At 47.8% G+C, this 17,676-nt stretch overlaps 1 protein-coding gene across 2 annotated transcripts in view; it reads right to left on the reverse strand.

The window, feature by feature from the left end:
* The window catches only part of RUNX1 (RUNX family transcription factor 1), a 243,819-nt gene that overhangs the window by 35,664 nt on the left and 190,479 nt on the right, over positions 1–17,676 (reverse strand). For both annotated transcript variants that reach the window (XM_058296203.2, XM_058296204.2), the window contains one exon: positions 10,777–10,965. In XM_058296203.2, coding sequence (XP_058152186.1) covers positions 10,777–10,965 — 189 coding nt within the window. The remainder of the gene's footprint in view (positions 1–10,776; positions 10,966–17,676) is intronic.

Consider the following 17,676-nt stretch of genomic DNA (forward strand, 5'->3'; position numbering starts at 1 on the left):
TCCTGGTGCAAGCACGAGCGTCTGCTCTCCTCACAGAGTGCACTCCAGGGGGTGCTTCCCGCGTTGATTCTGAGTCACCTCTGATGAGAAGATGGGAAGGATGGGCAGGAGAGCTGGTGTCCTGCCTTGACAGCTCCAGGGAGCCAGAAATAACCCAGGGAAATGCTAGAAAAAGAAGAGCCTTCCCTAGAGGTCCTCTAAGGCCTCTCCCCCTAAGGCGTGAAAGAATGCAACGAGGAAACCGGGAAGAGATTCTGGGACAGGGATCACGAGGTTTCCTTTCCCATCCACCTGAATTGGCCATCCGTAATTTTGGCCAAATTCAATTTTAAAGCCATGCTTTGTAATTTGTAGGAAATGCTATTAAATTAAACAGATCTGCGTCTGGGCAATGATTTCTCTCATTTAGCACCATATGGTGGCTCAGGGCCTGTCAAAGCTGGATCACTCAGTAAAAACATTAAAAGAGAATCGAGAGAAAGCCTTTAGATTAGAGGTCCCAGAGGGAGGGGCACCAGTGCACCCCGACTGATCTCCCTGAGAAGAATGAGGGGTGATGAAGCCCCAGCGGCTGCAGCATCTAGAATTAGTGATTTTGGAATTGGAGAGGATCTGCGTGATGTCTTACTCAGATGGACGAGCAGCCCGTGCCCTGCTGGTGGAGGACACGGTGGCCGGGGCCACGCTGGTCAGTACCCAAGCAGGCCCAGCGGGAGGGGCCCTCCACAAGTCACTTCTCGCGCCCCGACTGCACACCTCCTGGGGGGGCTTTGTGGCGGGGTGCAGAGGCCCGGAGCTTCACCCTGTTCTGCCATCCTTTTCTCACGACCTCGGGTGTGAGTGGGAGCTGGGCAACGCCCTTGTCAGAATCACGCTGCCGAAGTCGCTCCAAGAGCTACGCGGGCGCACACACACAGCTGCGGGCGCACACACACAGCTGCGGACGCATGCTCCAAAAAACAATCTCACACCTCCAAAGCTTCAACAGCTCTGTTGCACAGCCACAGAGGGGGCCACATACAGAAAAGCCCGGGTGAGGATGAAGAGACCTCGAGGGGAGCCTTCTCAATAAACAACTTAGTGGGCTGAAACGCCAAGCCAAGCCCTTGAGCTTGTGCTGACTTTTACAGATCCGTAATCACGTGATCATGCTATCATTTGCCATCTGATACATGCAGAGAGATGCGCTAATGGAGGGAGAGTGGCAGCGACAGGCCAATACCCCAGGGGAGTCAGTAGATCAGCCACCTTTGTTCTCTTCCTATGACCTGCAACTCCAAGAAGTGCCATCACTACGCAGAATATTCCCTCGAAATACTCTTTTAAAAATCCCAGAGCAAGTATGCATGGTCCTTCTGAAGATGCGCAGAGCAGTTGGCGCAGAGTCAACTCTCTGCATCTTAAAACTGGCCTTGCAGTGACTCAGGATGAACACATAACGCTGGACGGCAAAGAGGACCTTTCCTGCAGCCAGAACCAGCATGTTCTGGAGCCTTGGGGCATTAACTGCCCCAGGCAGGTAGCTGGGGTAGCGGTGACTCACCTGGGCTCACACGTCTTCCCCACCGATGCTTTGCTTTTATGACACCAATGTGGCCAAGCCCAGCACCACAGCTGGGGAATCAGGGTGCCTCCTAGTCCACGCTCCCACTCGGCATGGCTGCCATAGTGGCCCACATCTTGTTAAAGAGAACTTAGTATAGCAAACTGTGGCCGCTCTGTTTCAGTGACACTGAGTGGAAGCACCAACGTGGTACAAAAAACTAAGCTCCGGTTCGGGTGCCTCTTGAGTTTTTGAAGCTCAGAAAGTTTCCATGTCCATCCCAATAGCTGGCAGATGGCAGGAGGTGCCTGACTTGAGAACACACGTTGGGTCAGCGTTACCCTCTCCTCCTTCCTTTTGTCCACCCTGACTCTCCCCAGTCAAAAAATGTCCCAAGGGAAGGTGGAGAAGTGGAGGACTTCATCTTTTGGAAAGGAATCTCCTTTACAGAAGGGGTAGACAGCCCCTGATATCTACAGAGATTAGAATTGGCAGTGGCTTTTCAGAGTCTTGAAACTCAATGTGGAATATTTTAAACCTGAGACGTGACTCCGAGGTGGTGTAAAATAATGAGGATACTCAAAGTCAATGCACCTCTGCTTCTGCCTAGAGCAAACAACTGTCTATCTTGCGTGCCCTCTCCTACTTAGCGCCACACTTCTGTTTACTCTTGAAAATGCTTAGTTTGTGCAATTGTAGGAATTGTTACATTCTTTGCTATTAGGAGAGCCTATACTGGCTAATACTCAATCTGAAGGTGTTTTCTAGCTTGCTAATTAGAGATCAACTGGCCAAGCAATGGTACATTTCTTTTTGTTAATCCACAAGAGAGCAAAGAGACAATAAATAAATAAACAAACATGATTGGCCATTTTTTTTAGGAGGTATGGAGCTGCTCCCCAGTAAGAGTTGGCTTTGTTTGTTTTGTTTAGGAGGTACCGGGGATGGAACCCGGGACCTTATAACATGGGAAGGAGGCACCCAACCACTTGAGCTACATCCGCTCCCCATGACTGGCCAATGCTTGTTCTTTAGGGTGCGTTTTCTTTGTTAATTCGTTTGTTTTATTTACCACAGCTAGTCCCTGAATCTCTAGTATGAAAAGATAAAATGTTCTGCCAGAAAGAGATTATGGAAAGAAAGTCTGGAAAGAAACTGCACTTGTCAGGGAAGATTTTATTTGCGAGGGTTTTGCAATCAGTCTCTCTAATCTCCATATCAATTGGCCTGTTCTCCTGCTCGGAAGGCAATTGTTCAATACTAAGAAAGCTGGAGTGGGTCTACAGCTTTGAAAGAGAAATATGAAAACAGGACACAAATATTCCCTGACTGGGGACAGACTGTTAGGGCAGGTGAATCCTTCTGCCTCTGGACAAACCTTTCCCCCTAAAAGTAAGCTGGTGGGACTCTGAGGGCAGAGGGCAATAAAGAAAGGGAGAAATAATTACAGGTCCACAGCAGCATTGTATAAACCACAAATACTGAACTTTTAAAAGCCCCCAAACACCTCAATTGGAGTGGGCTTGCATTTCTGTGCCATAATATGAGAAAAATAATGCAAATGAGCAAAACCAACTCAGTTTGAAGAACTACACACAGGAAAACAGAAAAAGCTTTCTACCTAGAGCCTATTTCCATCTCGGTCTATATTCTTTGTCCTTCTTTTGGTACAACCTTTTGATAAATTCTGATACCCTTTCACCCTTAGAATCAAGGTTGCTTTTTATATATCCAAATAGGAAAGGCTATCTTTGGGCAATTTGTAAATTCAGGGCAATGAGATATGCAAAGTGAATTGCCACTCTTTCACAAGTCACCGAAACTGAGTGTCTGGTCAACACCGCCTTGCAATAAAGTCGCTATAAAAAAGTCTTCTTGCTTCAAAACAACAGTGACCTGCCTGGCTCTCGGAGGTCAAGTCCTGAGTCCACCCCATCAGGCTGGCTTTGGTCTTCATGTCCTCTTCGTTCCTATGTGTGCTACCACTGACCGTGCCACTTTAGGCAAATATATTTGATCTCATCTAGAAGGCAAATTATGCCTTCTCTTTGCTGAGGAGTAAAAGTCCACCATAAGGCTGGATTCTAGCCAATGATGGGCCCAAATATGCCCAGGCCAGAAGACATGATCCCAACACATTGTGTTCTCAGCTCCCTGCCCAGCGGCAAGGGGATATTCCTGGACTCTCAAGGGCCTCTCACCAATGCTGCCATCTCCTGTCCTTTCTGTCTTGCAGGAGTGGGAAAGGTGGCCCCCTAAAAGGCACATTCCTGTCCGAAACCCTGGACCCTGTGGCTGTGACCTTATATAGAGAGAGGGTCTTTGCAGATATGAGTTGAAGGATGGAGAGATGGGGTCAGCCCATGGGTCCTTACAAGAGACAGAAGGAGAGAAGACATGGAGAAGGCCAAGTGGAGATGGAGGCAGAGATGGGTTAGCAGCCACAAGGAACACCAGGGCCAGCAGAAGCTGGAAGAGGCGAGCAACAATTCTCCCCTAGAGGGAAGTGGACGTGGCTCAACTGATAGAGCATCCGCCTACCATATGGAGGGTCCAGGGTCTGATCTCCAGGGCCTCCTGACCATGTGGTGAGCTGGCCCATATATAGTGCTGCTGCACAAGGAGTGCCATGCCACGCAGGGGCATCTCCCGCATAGGGGAGCCCCATGCACAAGGAGTGCACCCCACAAGGAGAGCTGCCCCATGTGAAAAAAACAAAGCACAGCCTGCCTAGAAGTGCTGCTGCATACACGGAGAGCAAGATGACACAACAAAAAAGAGACACAGATTCCCAGTGCCACCTGATAATACAAGTGAATGCAGAAGAACACATAGCGAATGAACACAGAGAGCAAACAAAGGGGAGGCGGGGAAAAGGGGAGAGAAAAAAATAAATCTTAAAAAAAAAATTCTCCTCTAGAGTGTCCACAGGGAGCGAGGCCCCACCTACACGCCGGTTTACGGCTCCTGGCTTCCAGAACTGTGGGGGAATCCATTTCTGTTTCTTTAAGCCACCGAGTTTGTGGTCATTTGTTACGGCAGCCACAGGAAGCAAACCCAGAGGGCACTGCCGATGCCAAGCACGACAGCTAACGGTTGTGGTGTGCCTGTGCAGGCTGGCTCTATGGCCTGGTGCTTTTATGTTCCACAAGTCGTGGCAGTGTAAATAGGATTATTACTTCTGTTTTGCAGCCACCTGGGTAAATCAGGGCTCTGAGAGGGTAACTTGCCAAAAGTCCTCCAGCAGGACGTGGCAGAGGCCGGTTGTGCATAGAGGCCTGTGGGGCCCTAGTTCTCAGCCACTCTCTCTACTGTCTTTCTTGGCTGTGGGGTTCCTGGCTGAGCCCTCCTGCATTTAAACAGCAACATCGAAAGCTGAACCTGCCGTACCTCAAGGAATTCCCAATCACCACCACCTAACAAGGAAGTGTTCTCTTGCCTTGTTAAAAAGCCCTACTCCCCTGCAACCTGTGTGTGTGGTGGGGGTGGTGGCTTAGAAGAAGAAGGGAAAAGTTCAGAACAGAGCAAGTCCCCAGAAGGAATCTTTGATTACGATCAGGCCCTGAAGCGAACCCCTCTTTCTCTCTAGCTAAAAAGAGTGCCCATGAGGCACTCACGACAAGGCCACCGAACACGCGGTCTGATCACCTTGAACAACATCCATGAGGACCTCTGGTCTGAAAGTGCAGCCCCACTGAAATGTCCTGTTTATAATTATGAGGGTGCTGACAGCTCGCCAGATGGGTGGCTCCTGGGAAGGGTTGGGTTTTTTTTTTTTTAAGGACCTTAGCTGCAAGGTGCTTGGAAGAACATTCTGGTCATTTAGCAGTGCTGGTCATGGCAGTCCTGGCTTGCTGACCACGCTTGCCATAAGAAGAGCCAGACCTGGCTGCCTCCAAGCACGAAAGTAACCCAAGGACTGCCAGGCAAAGGGCCGTGAGCAGCGTCAGCCACCTAAACCCACGGGCAGAGGTGTACCAGGAAGCAGAGGCCTTGGGGCCTCTTGAAAATAAGGAAACAAAGACTTGGCTTTCCCCACATCCTTCTTCCCCCTTTTCTACATGTCTACACTGCAACTCACTAGTTTCAGCTTTTTTGGGCTTTTCCTTAACATTAGAGTTTATGTTGTAGCAGCTAAGAACACAGAACACAGTACCCGCGTTCTCAGCTCTGCCTTGAGAGGGCTTCTAATTCTATTAACTCATGACCTCTGTCCCCTTGCAAGAAGGGCAGGGTGCAGCTGCAGCACCCGCCAGGGCTTACACCTCCCTCCCCAACAGAGGGCTCTTCATTTGTTTGCCGTCTGTCTCTCCTCCCCTCCTCCTTCCTTTTTTTCATTCATTTATGTATTTTTTATTTCTTCATGGGAACACCTGATTCAGGTTTGTTTTTAGCCTACGACGCTGATGCCGTAGACCTCGAAAAACTCACAAAGTCTGCTACACCTGGATAAGGGTTATTTTAAAAGAGAATTGTACACTATCCATGTTTACAGCATGTCTTATAAATTGATTTCTAACACTCTGAATATTTTGCTTTGGGTAACCATTCAATGGCCGCTCACAGATTTACCCTGGAGAATTCCTGGTGTTTAGGGTCGCCTCTACTCCCACTTTTAAAAAACTTTGTACTGCTAGAAGAGAAAGGAAAGAAAGAGAGAGCAGTAGAGAGAGGGAGGGAAGGGCAGGGCAGGGGAGGGAAGAAATGCAATGCCTGGTAGATTTACACCCAAGGCTGGAAAGGGGATTTATCTCTTCCTCCAATGGGAAGATAAAAGGTTTTCTTCCGGGACACGGACTTGGCCCAGTGGTTAGGGCGTCGGTCTACCACATGGGAGGTCCACGGTTCAAACCCTGGGCCTCCTTGACCCGTGTGCAGCTGGCCCATGCACAGTGCTGATGCGCGCAAGGAGTGCCATGCCACGCAGGGGCCGCGTAGGGGTGTCCCCCGCGTAGGGGAGCCCCATGCGCAAGAAGTGCGCCATAAGGAGAGCCGCCCAGTGCGAAAGAAAGTGCAACCTGCCCAGGAATGGCGAATGGTGCTGCTGACGACAACAGAAGCAGACAAAGAAACAAGATGCAGCAAATAGACACAAAGAACAGACAACCGGGGGCGGGGCGGGGCGGGGCGGGGCGGGGCGCGGGGGGGGGGAGGGGGAATTAAATAAATAAATAAATCTTTAAAAAAAAAAAAAGGTTTTCTTCCTTTTGCCAATCCAGGTGTGACTAGGCAGTCTGGCTCACAGAAGTAACCCCATGCAGCTGAGAAACAAAGTTGATTCAGTGCCTCAAAGAGCTTTGCAGCCAATAGCAACAGAATATGGTACCACCAAAGTAACTTTAACTTTTGGGGAAACTATCAAACGAAAACTGTTTGGAATATAGTTTTAGGAGATGAGTTGCAAGATCAGGCCCTTCTTGGCCAAGGACAACTCTCAGAGTGGGGTACCCGCACCCCTGAGAGCTCATCAGAGGCTGACGGGGGGTGTGGATTGTAAGGAGGCTTTGGTCCCCATGGACCCCATGGGTGAGGCTTTTGCATAGAGGAAGACCAGGTGGTCGCCTGAAGAAAGTGACTGGAGGGTGGCTGGGCCACCCCCTCCCAGTGCATGCCTTTCTCTTCCACTCATGCTTAGAGATTCGTTTTTCTGGGTTAAGTGTTGGACTTTTCTCTCCATCTTGAAAAACATGTCCATGTACCAAAAAGAGAGGCCCATCACTTGTCAGGATTGTTATCAACATCTAATAACAAGAGCACACGGTCAGTACGGGGTGAATGGGGTTGTTTGTAACCTTGATCAGCCCTGCCTTGAACTGGTCCTCGATCAGACATAAAAGAACTTGCACCACCACTGGCTCTGGAGTCAAAAGGCCTGGGTTTGAGTCCACTTCCCATCACTTACTATCTTGGAGACGCTGGGCAATTTTCAACCTCTGAGATTCAATTTCCGAATCTGTAAACCATACTACAGGAGCGTTATGAGTATGAAATAATGTATTTATGGGGACTGACTCATGCCAAAATGCCTCATTCCTGGTCCAGTTGAAGAGTTAAACCTTAGGTCTCGAGGTTTATGGCAACAACACAAGAAAAACAAAACCGACCTCTTCATTTATCTGATCTGGACAGTTTTCTATACCAGCAGATAGCCATTTTTGCAGAAAAGAGGAAGTTATGCACTCTTGAACGTGGTTGGTAGCTTTTGGTAAACCAGGACTCAAATCCTTAAAATTACCTGCGGGGGATGCGGGATGCCATCTGCAAGTGGGAGGCGTGGCTGAACGGGCATCAGGACCACTGCACCTCTAGAATCTGCCCAGAGCAATTTTTTAAAAGCACAGGTGTACTGTTCCCTTCCCATGGACAAAAAAGAATGATAAAACTCGACTGGAAATGTGTGATGTCTCAACTTGTGTTAACGTGGAGCTGTGACGCAAGTGGATTTCTATTCCATTTTAAGACTTGGTACAAATCGGAAGCTGAGATTAACCCTGGCCCTTTAAAAGTTAAAGCCGCAACAAATAAACAGAGGCCTGGCAGCACATGGCAACCTGCGCCCTGCTTCAGATAATTGGAGATGTTGACTTTGAGTGATGCTCAAGCACATCTGATTCTAGATAAATAGAGGCATTATTCCATATCCTGTGATTTCCTACGGACGGAGCTGGAGGGGCAGGCCTGAGGCCTCTGGTAGAGTCCTGGTGGGGCAGGGTTTCCCAGCCTGTGGGTAAACCCCAATAATCTCTCCAAGCCCCCCAGGTACTGGCATTTCTGTACAGCTGAAAACACTCACACATCGGCACAGCCCTGCTGTAGAACTGCTCAGATTGCTTTCGGGATATATTTTTTCTTTAAAAACAATGGCTGCCATTGCAAAGACAGTCATAAACACATGCTGAATTATTATTTTTTTAATCAAGTGTCTTCTTCACTATAACATAGACGCTCTAGGGCTATGCCTGGCCATTCACCGTTTTCCTACATGTCAAGAAAAACGTGAAAGTTCTGGCCGAGAGAGACTGTAATATTGTTCCCGTTAACTTTCTAATTTTAGGAAACATCCCAAGGGTCTCTCAAATTATGACAAGGGTAAAAGAGCATTTTCTTTTGGGGGGGGCGGGGGAAGAGAAGGGAAAAGCACTTCTACATGGAAATATCCTGGGTACTTCTTTTTCGAACATTGTTCCTACAATTTTACAAGTAGTGAATATCAAATTCATATTTAGGAAAGAAAGAATGTCAGCGGTACAGTTAACGTGTGCTTTAAAGTAGCGACCAGGCCCCTAGGGCACTCTAAATGTGGGTTATTATTACTTAGATGCAGAAGTAAAGAGTTTTAAAAGGAGCAAGGAAGGGGTGATGCTCGCTGTTAAACCTGATACCCTGCTAAGCGTATAGTATTCCAAAGTAGCTGAAGAATGCGCGTCCACGGTCACCCTCCACCCACAAGCTGCTGATTGCTGAGGACAAGAATTCAACAGGCCCTCCTCCCCCCATTTCTTTTTTTTTTTGGTACAGGGAGCATATGTGATGAGGAGGGAAATCAGATTCATTCTTCACCAAAACTGTCTGAAACAAGGCAGACCTGGTGTCGATTTCAATTTGTCCCTGTGTGACTGAATTTTCCATCGCCGTTAAATAAGCCCGATGTTTTTGGTTCCAACAGCAGCAGAAAAGGCCAAATCCCTTTATCCGTCAAGTAGTAGAAATGGTCAGTGACACAGCGAGAGAACAAACAACAAAAAAGAGCCCTCTCCTTTCATGTCACAAACGGAGCCCTGAAGATGACATAAACTAACTTTAAATGCCCTAAACACCAGAGGAAGGGAATAGCTTTGAGCCTCTTTTTCTCTTCAGAAGAAAAGCAACATTTCACCCCAAGTTCATTCCCTTACCCAAAAGTGCTGTTTAATCTAATTTGCCGTGCACATTTGCATTTGCAATGTTGCCTTTCCGTTTTTAAAAGTCAATATGCATTTTTTTGGAATAATTATCAATGCTTTCATGGAATCTCCTTCTTAATACACCTAAGATGAGAACTTGGATGAAAAGCAGTCCTGAAAAATATAAAGCCTTAGGTTTCTGTTTCTGTTTTTCATTTTTTTAAAGGCTACTCTACAGAGAGGCCACTTAAAAGCTGTGTGCATTGTATTGTACTGGGAGATTTCTTTGGGGATTTTCCACTCAAATAAAAGAACCTCTCCCAAAACCTAAGTGGGAGCTAATGGCATGGGCCATCCGGCTCTGTAGGAGTTAGTGCTCGCACCCACATGTGCTAACCCCAAAAAGAGAACCACTGGCCTGGACACCTGAGAGAATGCGTGATGCTGGGACACCCAGGCTGTGGCCGTCTGGGGGAGCTGTGAGGCCAGCACTTTGCTGCCCCTTTCCCCAGAGGCACTGCCAATCTTTTCCTTTGAGTTTTACAAGCTATTCGAAAAAGGAATATTGTTGCGACCCAGTCATACACAGCCCTGTCCTATAAGGCACAGAGAAAACGACTGCATTTCAGACACTTAAAATGATATCACAGAGCAAACAGTCATTGACGTCAGTGGTTTCTACAGTGTAAATGATTTAATTTGCGGGGACTCCAGAACTTTGTGTATTATTTAATTTGGACACAGTAGGGTTTATGTGATTATTATATTTTGCAATGCTTTTGTACTTGCCAGTCAGCTCCATGGCGGGGGGTTGGAGGAGGGCCTGTTTCTTTTTTTTTTTTTAACTGATTTGCAAATAATACCTTTGACAAGAACAGCATCCATTCATTCCTATTATAGTTTTTAATCCGTAAAAAACCATACGTGACATACAAAACCCATGAATAATCCGAAGGCGATAAGAACTGGCAACATCCTTACTTCTGCCTTCCTTGAGGTGTGTGTGGAGCTTCCAGCCTAACAGGAAAGTCAGAAAACAGCATAGCCAGAGCTGACTTTTAGAAAATTCGAGGTGCAGATAGAGCTCTGGAGACGTGGAGCCATAGCTCCCACGCGCCCGCCACAGTGATGCATCTGGCGCTGGAGATCTTGTTTAGAATGCAGAGTCTCAGGCTGGGGCCCCAGACTGCATTTCGAACAAGCCCCTGGGGGGTGCAATGGGACTGCTGGGCCGGGACCCCCGCCGCCGAGCGGCAGGGTCTAGGTAGGTTTTGCTCAGGGGGCCAGGCCTGGGGTGAGTGGTGCAGACGAGGGCAGGGTGGGAAGTGGCGGCGTCTTCCCGGTACTTACCCTGCATCTGACTCTGAGGCTGAGGGTTAAAGGCAGTGGAGTGGTTCAAGGCCCGAGGGTTGGGTGTGGGGGCTGGGTGGTGCGGGCTGACCCTCATGGCTGTGCGCCGCAGCTGCTCCAGTTCACTGAGCCGCTCGGAAAAGGACAAGCTCCCAGGCTTGGTCTGATCATCTAGTTTCTGACGATGTCCTAGTGTGGGGGGTGGGGGGGAAGGGGAGAGGGGGGGAGGGAAGGAGGGAGGGAGAAGATCAGAAAACGTATCGTGGATTCGCTAAAACAGGGGGTTCTCTCTTCTGTCCCCTCCCTCTCCCCTCGCCCCCGACACGGATTGGGGAGACTTGCCACTGTGGCTCCTGGTGGGGAATTTGGAGCTGCTGTCCTCACTGCAGAAGGGGGCCCTTGCGTCCACCACCCCCTCTGCACCCTCCTCTGCGGGTGGAGCACAGGGGATGGACGGGGCTCAGGGGCGGGGGCGATGGCGGCGAGGGAAGGAAGGTATATGAGGCGTTGGCGTGTGGCCCCTTGCTACGGGCTAGGCAGGGGCAGCCAGGAGAGGGGGCTGCTCCCCTCCTCCCAATGGCACTGGAACAGCCACTAACTGACTGCACAGGTGACCACTGGCAGGTTTTAGAGGTGGCAGAGTGGGTCCACGAGCTTGGCTGCATGCCCCTGCCCTTCCAACAGGAAACCAAGTGGGGCGGCAGATCCAGGGCCCAGGGCTGCTCACATTTCCTGTTAAGTGCTAGACATCATCAGCTCCTTGACCCCTCTCCCCCTCCTCCCAAGCTTGCTTTCTCCCTTGAAATCAACTTCTCCAGTGCCTGCTCCTGGGAGGGGAGCTGGCAGAAAGGCATACCCTATTCCTGTCTGATAGTCCCAGGAGCCTGGGCCCCCTGGAGCCCGGGAGGAGCATGGAGAAGGTCTGGTGAGGCTCTCCAAGGGGCTCACACATCCAGGACGGGCCCATCGGGGTCTGTGTAAGCAGTAAGCGGCCCATCTTTCTCATCAGTCACCATCGCCAGGTGCAGTGAGCAGAGAACACGCAGGTCCGACCGGCAGGAGGGCTGGCCGCCTGTTTTCTCCCCTTCATCACCCATCAAATGCCTTTAAAACAGAGACTCGACTCTTTCATGCGAGCTGAGGCTCCCGTACATCGACAGGGGTTCCTGGGCGATGCATTTCTCTTTCAAAGAGGACGCCCTCCTGCCCCTTCCTCACCCTGAGGTTTGAATAAAGAGTCATTGACTGATTCCACAAAAAAAAACCCTCATTGTCAAGGGGCCTCAATACAAGACTGGAGGAGCCTGCTTGTTGCCACAATAAAGTGCTCTCTTTCGTGTGTCCTGACCCGATCATACATGAGAAAGAGGATCTGTTGATTCCACTTCCCCCAGCCCTGGGGAGGAGCAGGGGTGGGAGAGGGACACTTTAGACCAGCTCCCAACTGCTACAATTATAAAATTAAATTTTATAACTTCTATTATGGCCCCCAATCTCCATGGCTTGCCATTTCTTCCTGCTGCCAGGCCCCTTGGCACAGTTTACATGGTCTCAAATTCCAGGCCAGAAAAAGGGCCCACTATACTGCAGTGATTTTATCATTAACAAAACCTGTTTGGCTCCAAAACGAGGAAAAATACTTAAGCATAATATTTGTGTAGCTCAAATGCAACGCTCCCTCTTTACATTTGTCACCAAGGCAAATCTGGAGTCTGATTCAGCGCTCCAGTGCCCGACACTCAGCTTGAACGCAAACACCCTGACTCACCCAGGCTGGGCACACAAGCGAGAGGCCTCTCAGTGGCTGAGTATTTTAAGCACCGGCCTTTGCGACGAAAGGCTGTGGGCTCAGCCCCAGAACAACCCGCCTCCTCTCCTTCCCTTAGAAGAATGAAAACCTCCTTTCCTAAAACCTATTTCAGTCAGTCATGGTGCAAATTCATCATCTCTGGATGGCGCTTTCCTGCACTCCTCCCTCCTTTTCTCTTTGACGCCCATTCGTGGCTTCCTGATAGACCATGATATCTGATGTTTCACTGCAGAGAAACCAACAATCCCACCTCAAAACCACTCAAAACATACGAATTCAGGGAAGCAGACATAGCGCAAGTGGTTGAGTGCCTGCTTCCAATGCATAAGGTCCTGGGTTTGATCCCCGGTACCTCCTAAAAAATAAAACAAACAAAAATCCCACATAATAATTCGGTTCTTCATGCCTGGTACTAGGCCTCAAGGAAAAATGATTCTGGAGGTTTCTACAGCCTTAGAAAGAGTACTGGTGAGCAAAGTCACGGCGCTAAGGCTTCCAAAGGGTTTTGTACCTATTTTAACACTTCACATTCCTTGGGCACCCAGTGGTGTTTTTGAAGAACAACGTGGGTGATCCAGGGTGATCCACAAAGCCTGGGGACACAGGCCACCGAGAAACAGAACGAGACGAAGTCATTTCAGCTAAGCCACCACTGTGGCCAGGTATGATATCAGATTTTTTTTTTATTAGTCTCCCTCTCGTTGCCCCATGCTCAAAAAAAAAAAGGCTTCAGCATTTGAGCAATTTCTGTACCAGCTGACACCTGCCAAAAGTGTAGTCATTTACAGAGATTAACCGTAGACTGTCTGCTTTAGGAGGAATGCTGGGGCATAACTCTTAAGAGAAAACAATTCTTCACTCCAAGGTATTTGCTAAGCCCTGCGAGTCACGGGGCCGAGTTGAATGCCCGGGGAGTAGGGGAGGGTTCACTCCACGCCCTCTCCTCCTGTGTGATCCCGGAGAGCAGTAAGTAAGGCTATTATTTCCGTTGCAGGGAACGGGGAGCCCCTTACTCCCAACGGTGCTACAAAGTCGGAACGCCCAGGCAAGGGGGGTGGGGCGAGTATTATCATATTAAAGGTGTGGTTCAGATGCATTTATAAACTCAACCAGAGGTTTCTTTTCTGAAACCATCAGACCTCACACGCCAAAGAGCAGTGTTTCGCGTGACACATGGGAGCTTCCGATGTAAAGTTTCAAGCTGGGGAAAATGAATGTTTTATGCCTACAGTTTCCTGTGTGCTACTGCAATTAAAATGTCAATTTGCCCCTGAAATTTAAATAAAGGAGCATGGAAAACGTCCACTGCAAAATTCACTTTTCTTCTTTCTTACTAAGAACTTTCTGTGGACTTCACCCGGGCAAGAGGGGATCAAATGTGGATCAAACCCTCCGGTAGAATTACGATGCAGCTTCAAACATACACATTTTGGCAGCCTTGCTCTTTTGAGCATGCGAGGAGTCAAGTGTGAATGTTTACACAGTGGTGCTTAAAATAGTGGCTGCCCCAAGATTTCTCACTGGGACATCTGACTAAATCTTAAGCAGGGTTGAAGAGGAAACTAAAATATTTTTCTCTATTACCCTTTTCACATTTTTGAAAAAACTACTTGTTTAGAATTTCATTAATATGCAAAGTCATAAAAAGCTTTAAAAAAATGAATAAAAGTAAATTAACCATGCTCTAAATTTTACTTCTTCATTCCAAAGACATGTACTTTTCTGGGATGGCTGCCCACTAGGGCATCCCTAAATACCATGATATTTTGTGATGGAGAATGGGAACGGCTTTCAGTTTTACGCTATAAAAACACACTGAGCAGGTATGTATATCTCTTGGCAACTGAAGTTGCCTTTTTCCAGAAATAATTGTGATCTGTGGCTGCAAGTAACTGAAATATAATATATAGTTTTCTATCAAAGCAAAGAGAATTTTCTTCTTGGAAAGTTTTGACTAAAGAGAGTAATTTTCTGGCAGTCAACAACCTCTTTGTCTAGTTTCTATATGGGTTTGTTCTCTTGATAGATTCTCAGCAGAAAAACTAGCAAGGTGTATTCTCAAACATTGTCATGATAAGCAATGCGAAAAATACATACAAAATAATAATACATGTATGTGTGTGCATGTATACCTATGGCCAATTATATGTCTCCTAACTGTAACCTCTTCCCTTTGAAGATCAACAGACTACCAGTTACAGACTCTTTTTCTCTGTGTCTACATTCCTTTGCAAGATGAAGGAACATAATTCATTTTTAAAAGGAAATAAGTATTTCAAAAGGCACTGGTAGTATAAAAACATGGACTTTTCTCTCTTTGATTTGCTACTGTCTTATGACGACAGAAAAGGAATCAATGTGTATAGGGAAGAGGTCATTTTCCCTGGTTTAATGGTCTAACCTCTAGGTTCCAGGGTCATTAGGTACTGAATGTGAATGTGCTCTTTCTTTAAAGCACCCTGGCAGGTGGCTAATTTAATATTGTACAACTGTCCAATATTATATATTGTTTAAATATTATCAAATATTATAATATTAAGTATAAACCCAACATGACATATTTTAAAGAATATATTCTGTAATAAAATATATAATGTATATGTGGTACAAATATGACATAAAATATATGCCAATATATATTACACATTATAATGCATGTTATAGCTACATATATTGCCCAAGTTATATAAAGTTATATAAAGCCCCACTTTTCCCCCCTACTTTCTTCCTATATCGTTAAGCTAAAAGATCAGAGAGCTGATTTATTGTGGGCTGGGAAATGAAACACCAAATATAGCAGCACTGGATTTAGACTGAGTGTCAGTGGGACTCGGTGAAGGCCCGGTTTGGTTGGTTGTCTTTTTTTTACTTTTGAATTCTTAGATGTATACAGGCCAATCGAAAATGTCAAAACTCTGCCCCATAGATAAGCAGGTGTGTGACTGTCTCTTATTATCACTGGACAGATTCTATTAGACTTACTATCACAATAATTAGGCTTATCTGCAGGTAGAACCCAGAATTCTCAAATAGGAAGTAACTTAAATACTTGGCGCACTGCCATCTAAGGTAGGACTTTGGGGAATGGCAGGAAAGGGTTATGCAGAATCTATTATTTCCATTCCAGTTAAGACCTCTCAGTGCCCACAAGGATCAGGGAGTTAAGGCAGATGCTATAATCCTTTTCTCCTCTAGAGAAACAACATGGCACCAGGGAAGGATGGCTGCCAGTCTGGCTGTTAAGAACTCTCCGTTCTAATTGCGTTTTTCCACCAAACTTTCCTGTGGACAGGAGCAAGTCGCATCATCACTCAGCCTCCTTATCTGGAAGCCTGGAATTAAAGTACTAAGACGGATTACTCCAAGGGCTCTAAAAGCATCGGTAACAATTACATCTGCAGCAATTATCTACTAAACGGGTTTTTGTTGGACGACTCTAAGCACAGGCTTTCTTGAACAACTTCATATGACATTAAGGCTTTCAAAGTTTTCTTTGTGACTTTTTCAGGCAGACACCCCTTTGGGAGCCAGTTCGAACCCCAGCTGTCAAATCAGTCTTCAGAGCTCATTGGTGATCCGGGCAACAATGCCAGGTCTTCAGATCTGGGATTCCACCTGGCCTGCCCTATGTTGATGCATGGTGGTGGCCAGAGGCTCTGCACAACAGTCCTAAGAATTCACTCTCTCTCTGTCCCCTGCTGCTCCATCAGGGGCATTTTGGAAAATTAGTTTCAGTGACTTTGGACATCAGTTTTCATGTATCCCCTCCTCTCAAGCCCTCCGGGTGCCTTTACCAAGCGAGCCTTTCCTACTGGTACCCAACTGGACAGGGACAGCTCATTCTGCTTTTGCCCCTTCCCTTTATCATCCAAGGGTTGCTGACAGAGGGAGCGTGCCATTAGGCTCAAGGTCAAACCTGCTGGAAGTGGACTAAATGTCAGGCACTAAATGTTGACTGAAGACTGACGGAATAACCAGTGAGGGCTCAGATCCTGCCTGAAGGGTCCCACCCAATCGTCTTCTACCAGACAGAAGGAAAATATAACTCAGATGGGGCACAGGCAGTTGGACTCAGTTGGAATGTATCAAGTGCTAGGTTTGGAGAAAACTACTTGCCGTGAAAAATTACCATTAACTGCATATACGGAGTTTCATGGAGAATCATCTCATGAGAAGCTAAATTAGTCTGCAAAATGCATCTTCTCTATGATTTTCTTTCATCATACTAAAATGGAAAGATGGATAAAAGGCTGCAGTTCAGAAGGAAAGGGGAACCCCAACATAAGCATAGAGCTGCCACAGCATCCTTTGTGTCTTTGGAGAGGATCATCACACACCACACATGCACAGTGCCCCATGATGGTCCTGGAGACATGGGCTAAGAACTAATTGCTAGAGATAAGCATAAAAGGAAAGATGTGGAAAGCAACAATAAAGTGAGGAGGCGAAGCTAGCTGAGGCCCAAGCAAGATGGGTCACTGAGGCAGACTTCAGGTCAAAGGCCACATAGTGCCATGCCCCTCCCTCACAGCTCCGGGCACCTAAGCCTCCCTGGACAGAAACCAAAACAAAGCCTCTTCCCTGCAGTTCAAGGCTAAGGGCCACAGGTGGCGGAGGTTTTCACTCCCTACAAGCAGAGTAGTCCGCCTGTAGTCGCCCGTCGCCCACCCTTGGTTGGTTGCCTCCCATTTTGGTCTGGTGGCGAGGAGACAACTGCCGCTTAGCGTGGGGACAACACCTGCTTCTTGGGCCCTTGACCAGAGTAACCCTCCGCAGGGGTGTGCAGACCACCTCCCCAGCAGGTGCCAAAAGCTCATCGGTTCAGAACTCTTTCCTCTAGCAGCCTGCAATCCCAAGTGCCAGCGCGCACTCCAGCAGGAACCCCGGAGTGACGAAGGGCTGGCAGCACAAGTTCATTGTTCAAGTAGCTTCTGCCCACCACGGGCTCAGAACAGAAAGGACTACAGAGGAGGACGTCTGGCTGGCGGGGTGGGGGCGGTATGGAGAGGTGAGAACTGACTAATGAAATGCTGCCTGGAGCCAGGGAGGTGGCCTTCTGCTGCCTTTGTCCAGCAGTGCCAGCCCCAGGC

This window comes from Dasypus novemcinctus, chromosome 4, assembly GCF_030445035.2.
Source record: "Dasypus novemcinctus isolate mDasNov1 chromosome 4, mDasNov1.1.hap2, whole genome shotgun sequence".
Lineage (NCBI taxonomy): Eukaryota > Metazoa > Chordata > Mammalia > Cingulata > Dasypodidae > Dasypus > Dasypus novemcinctus.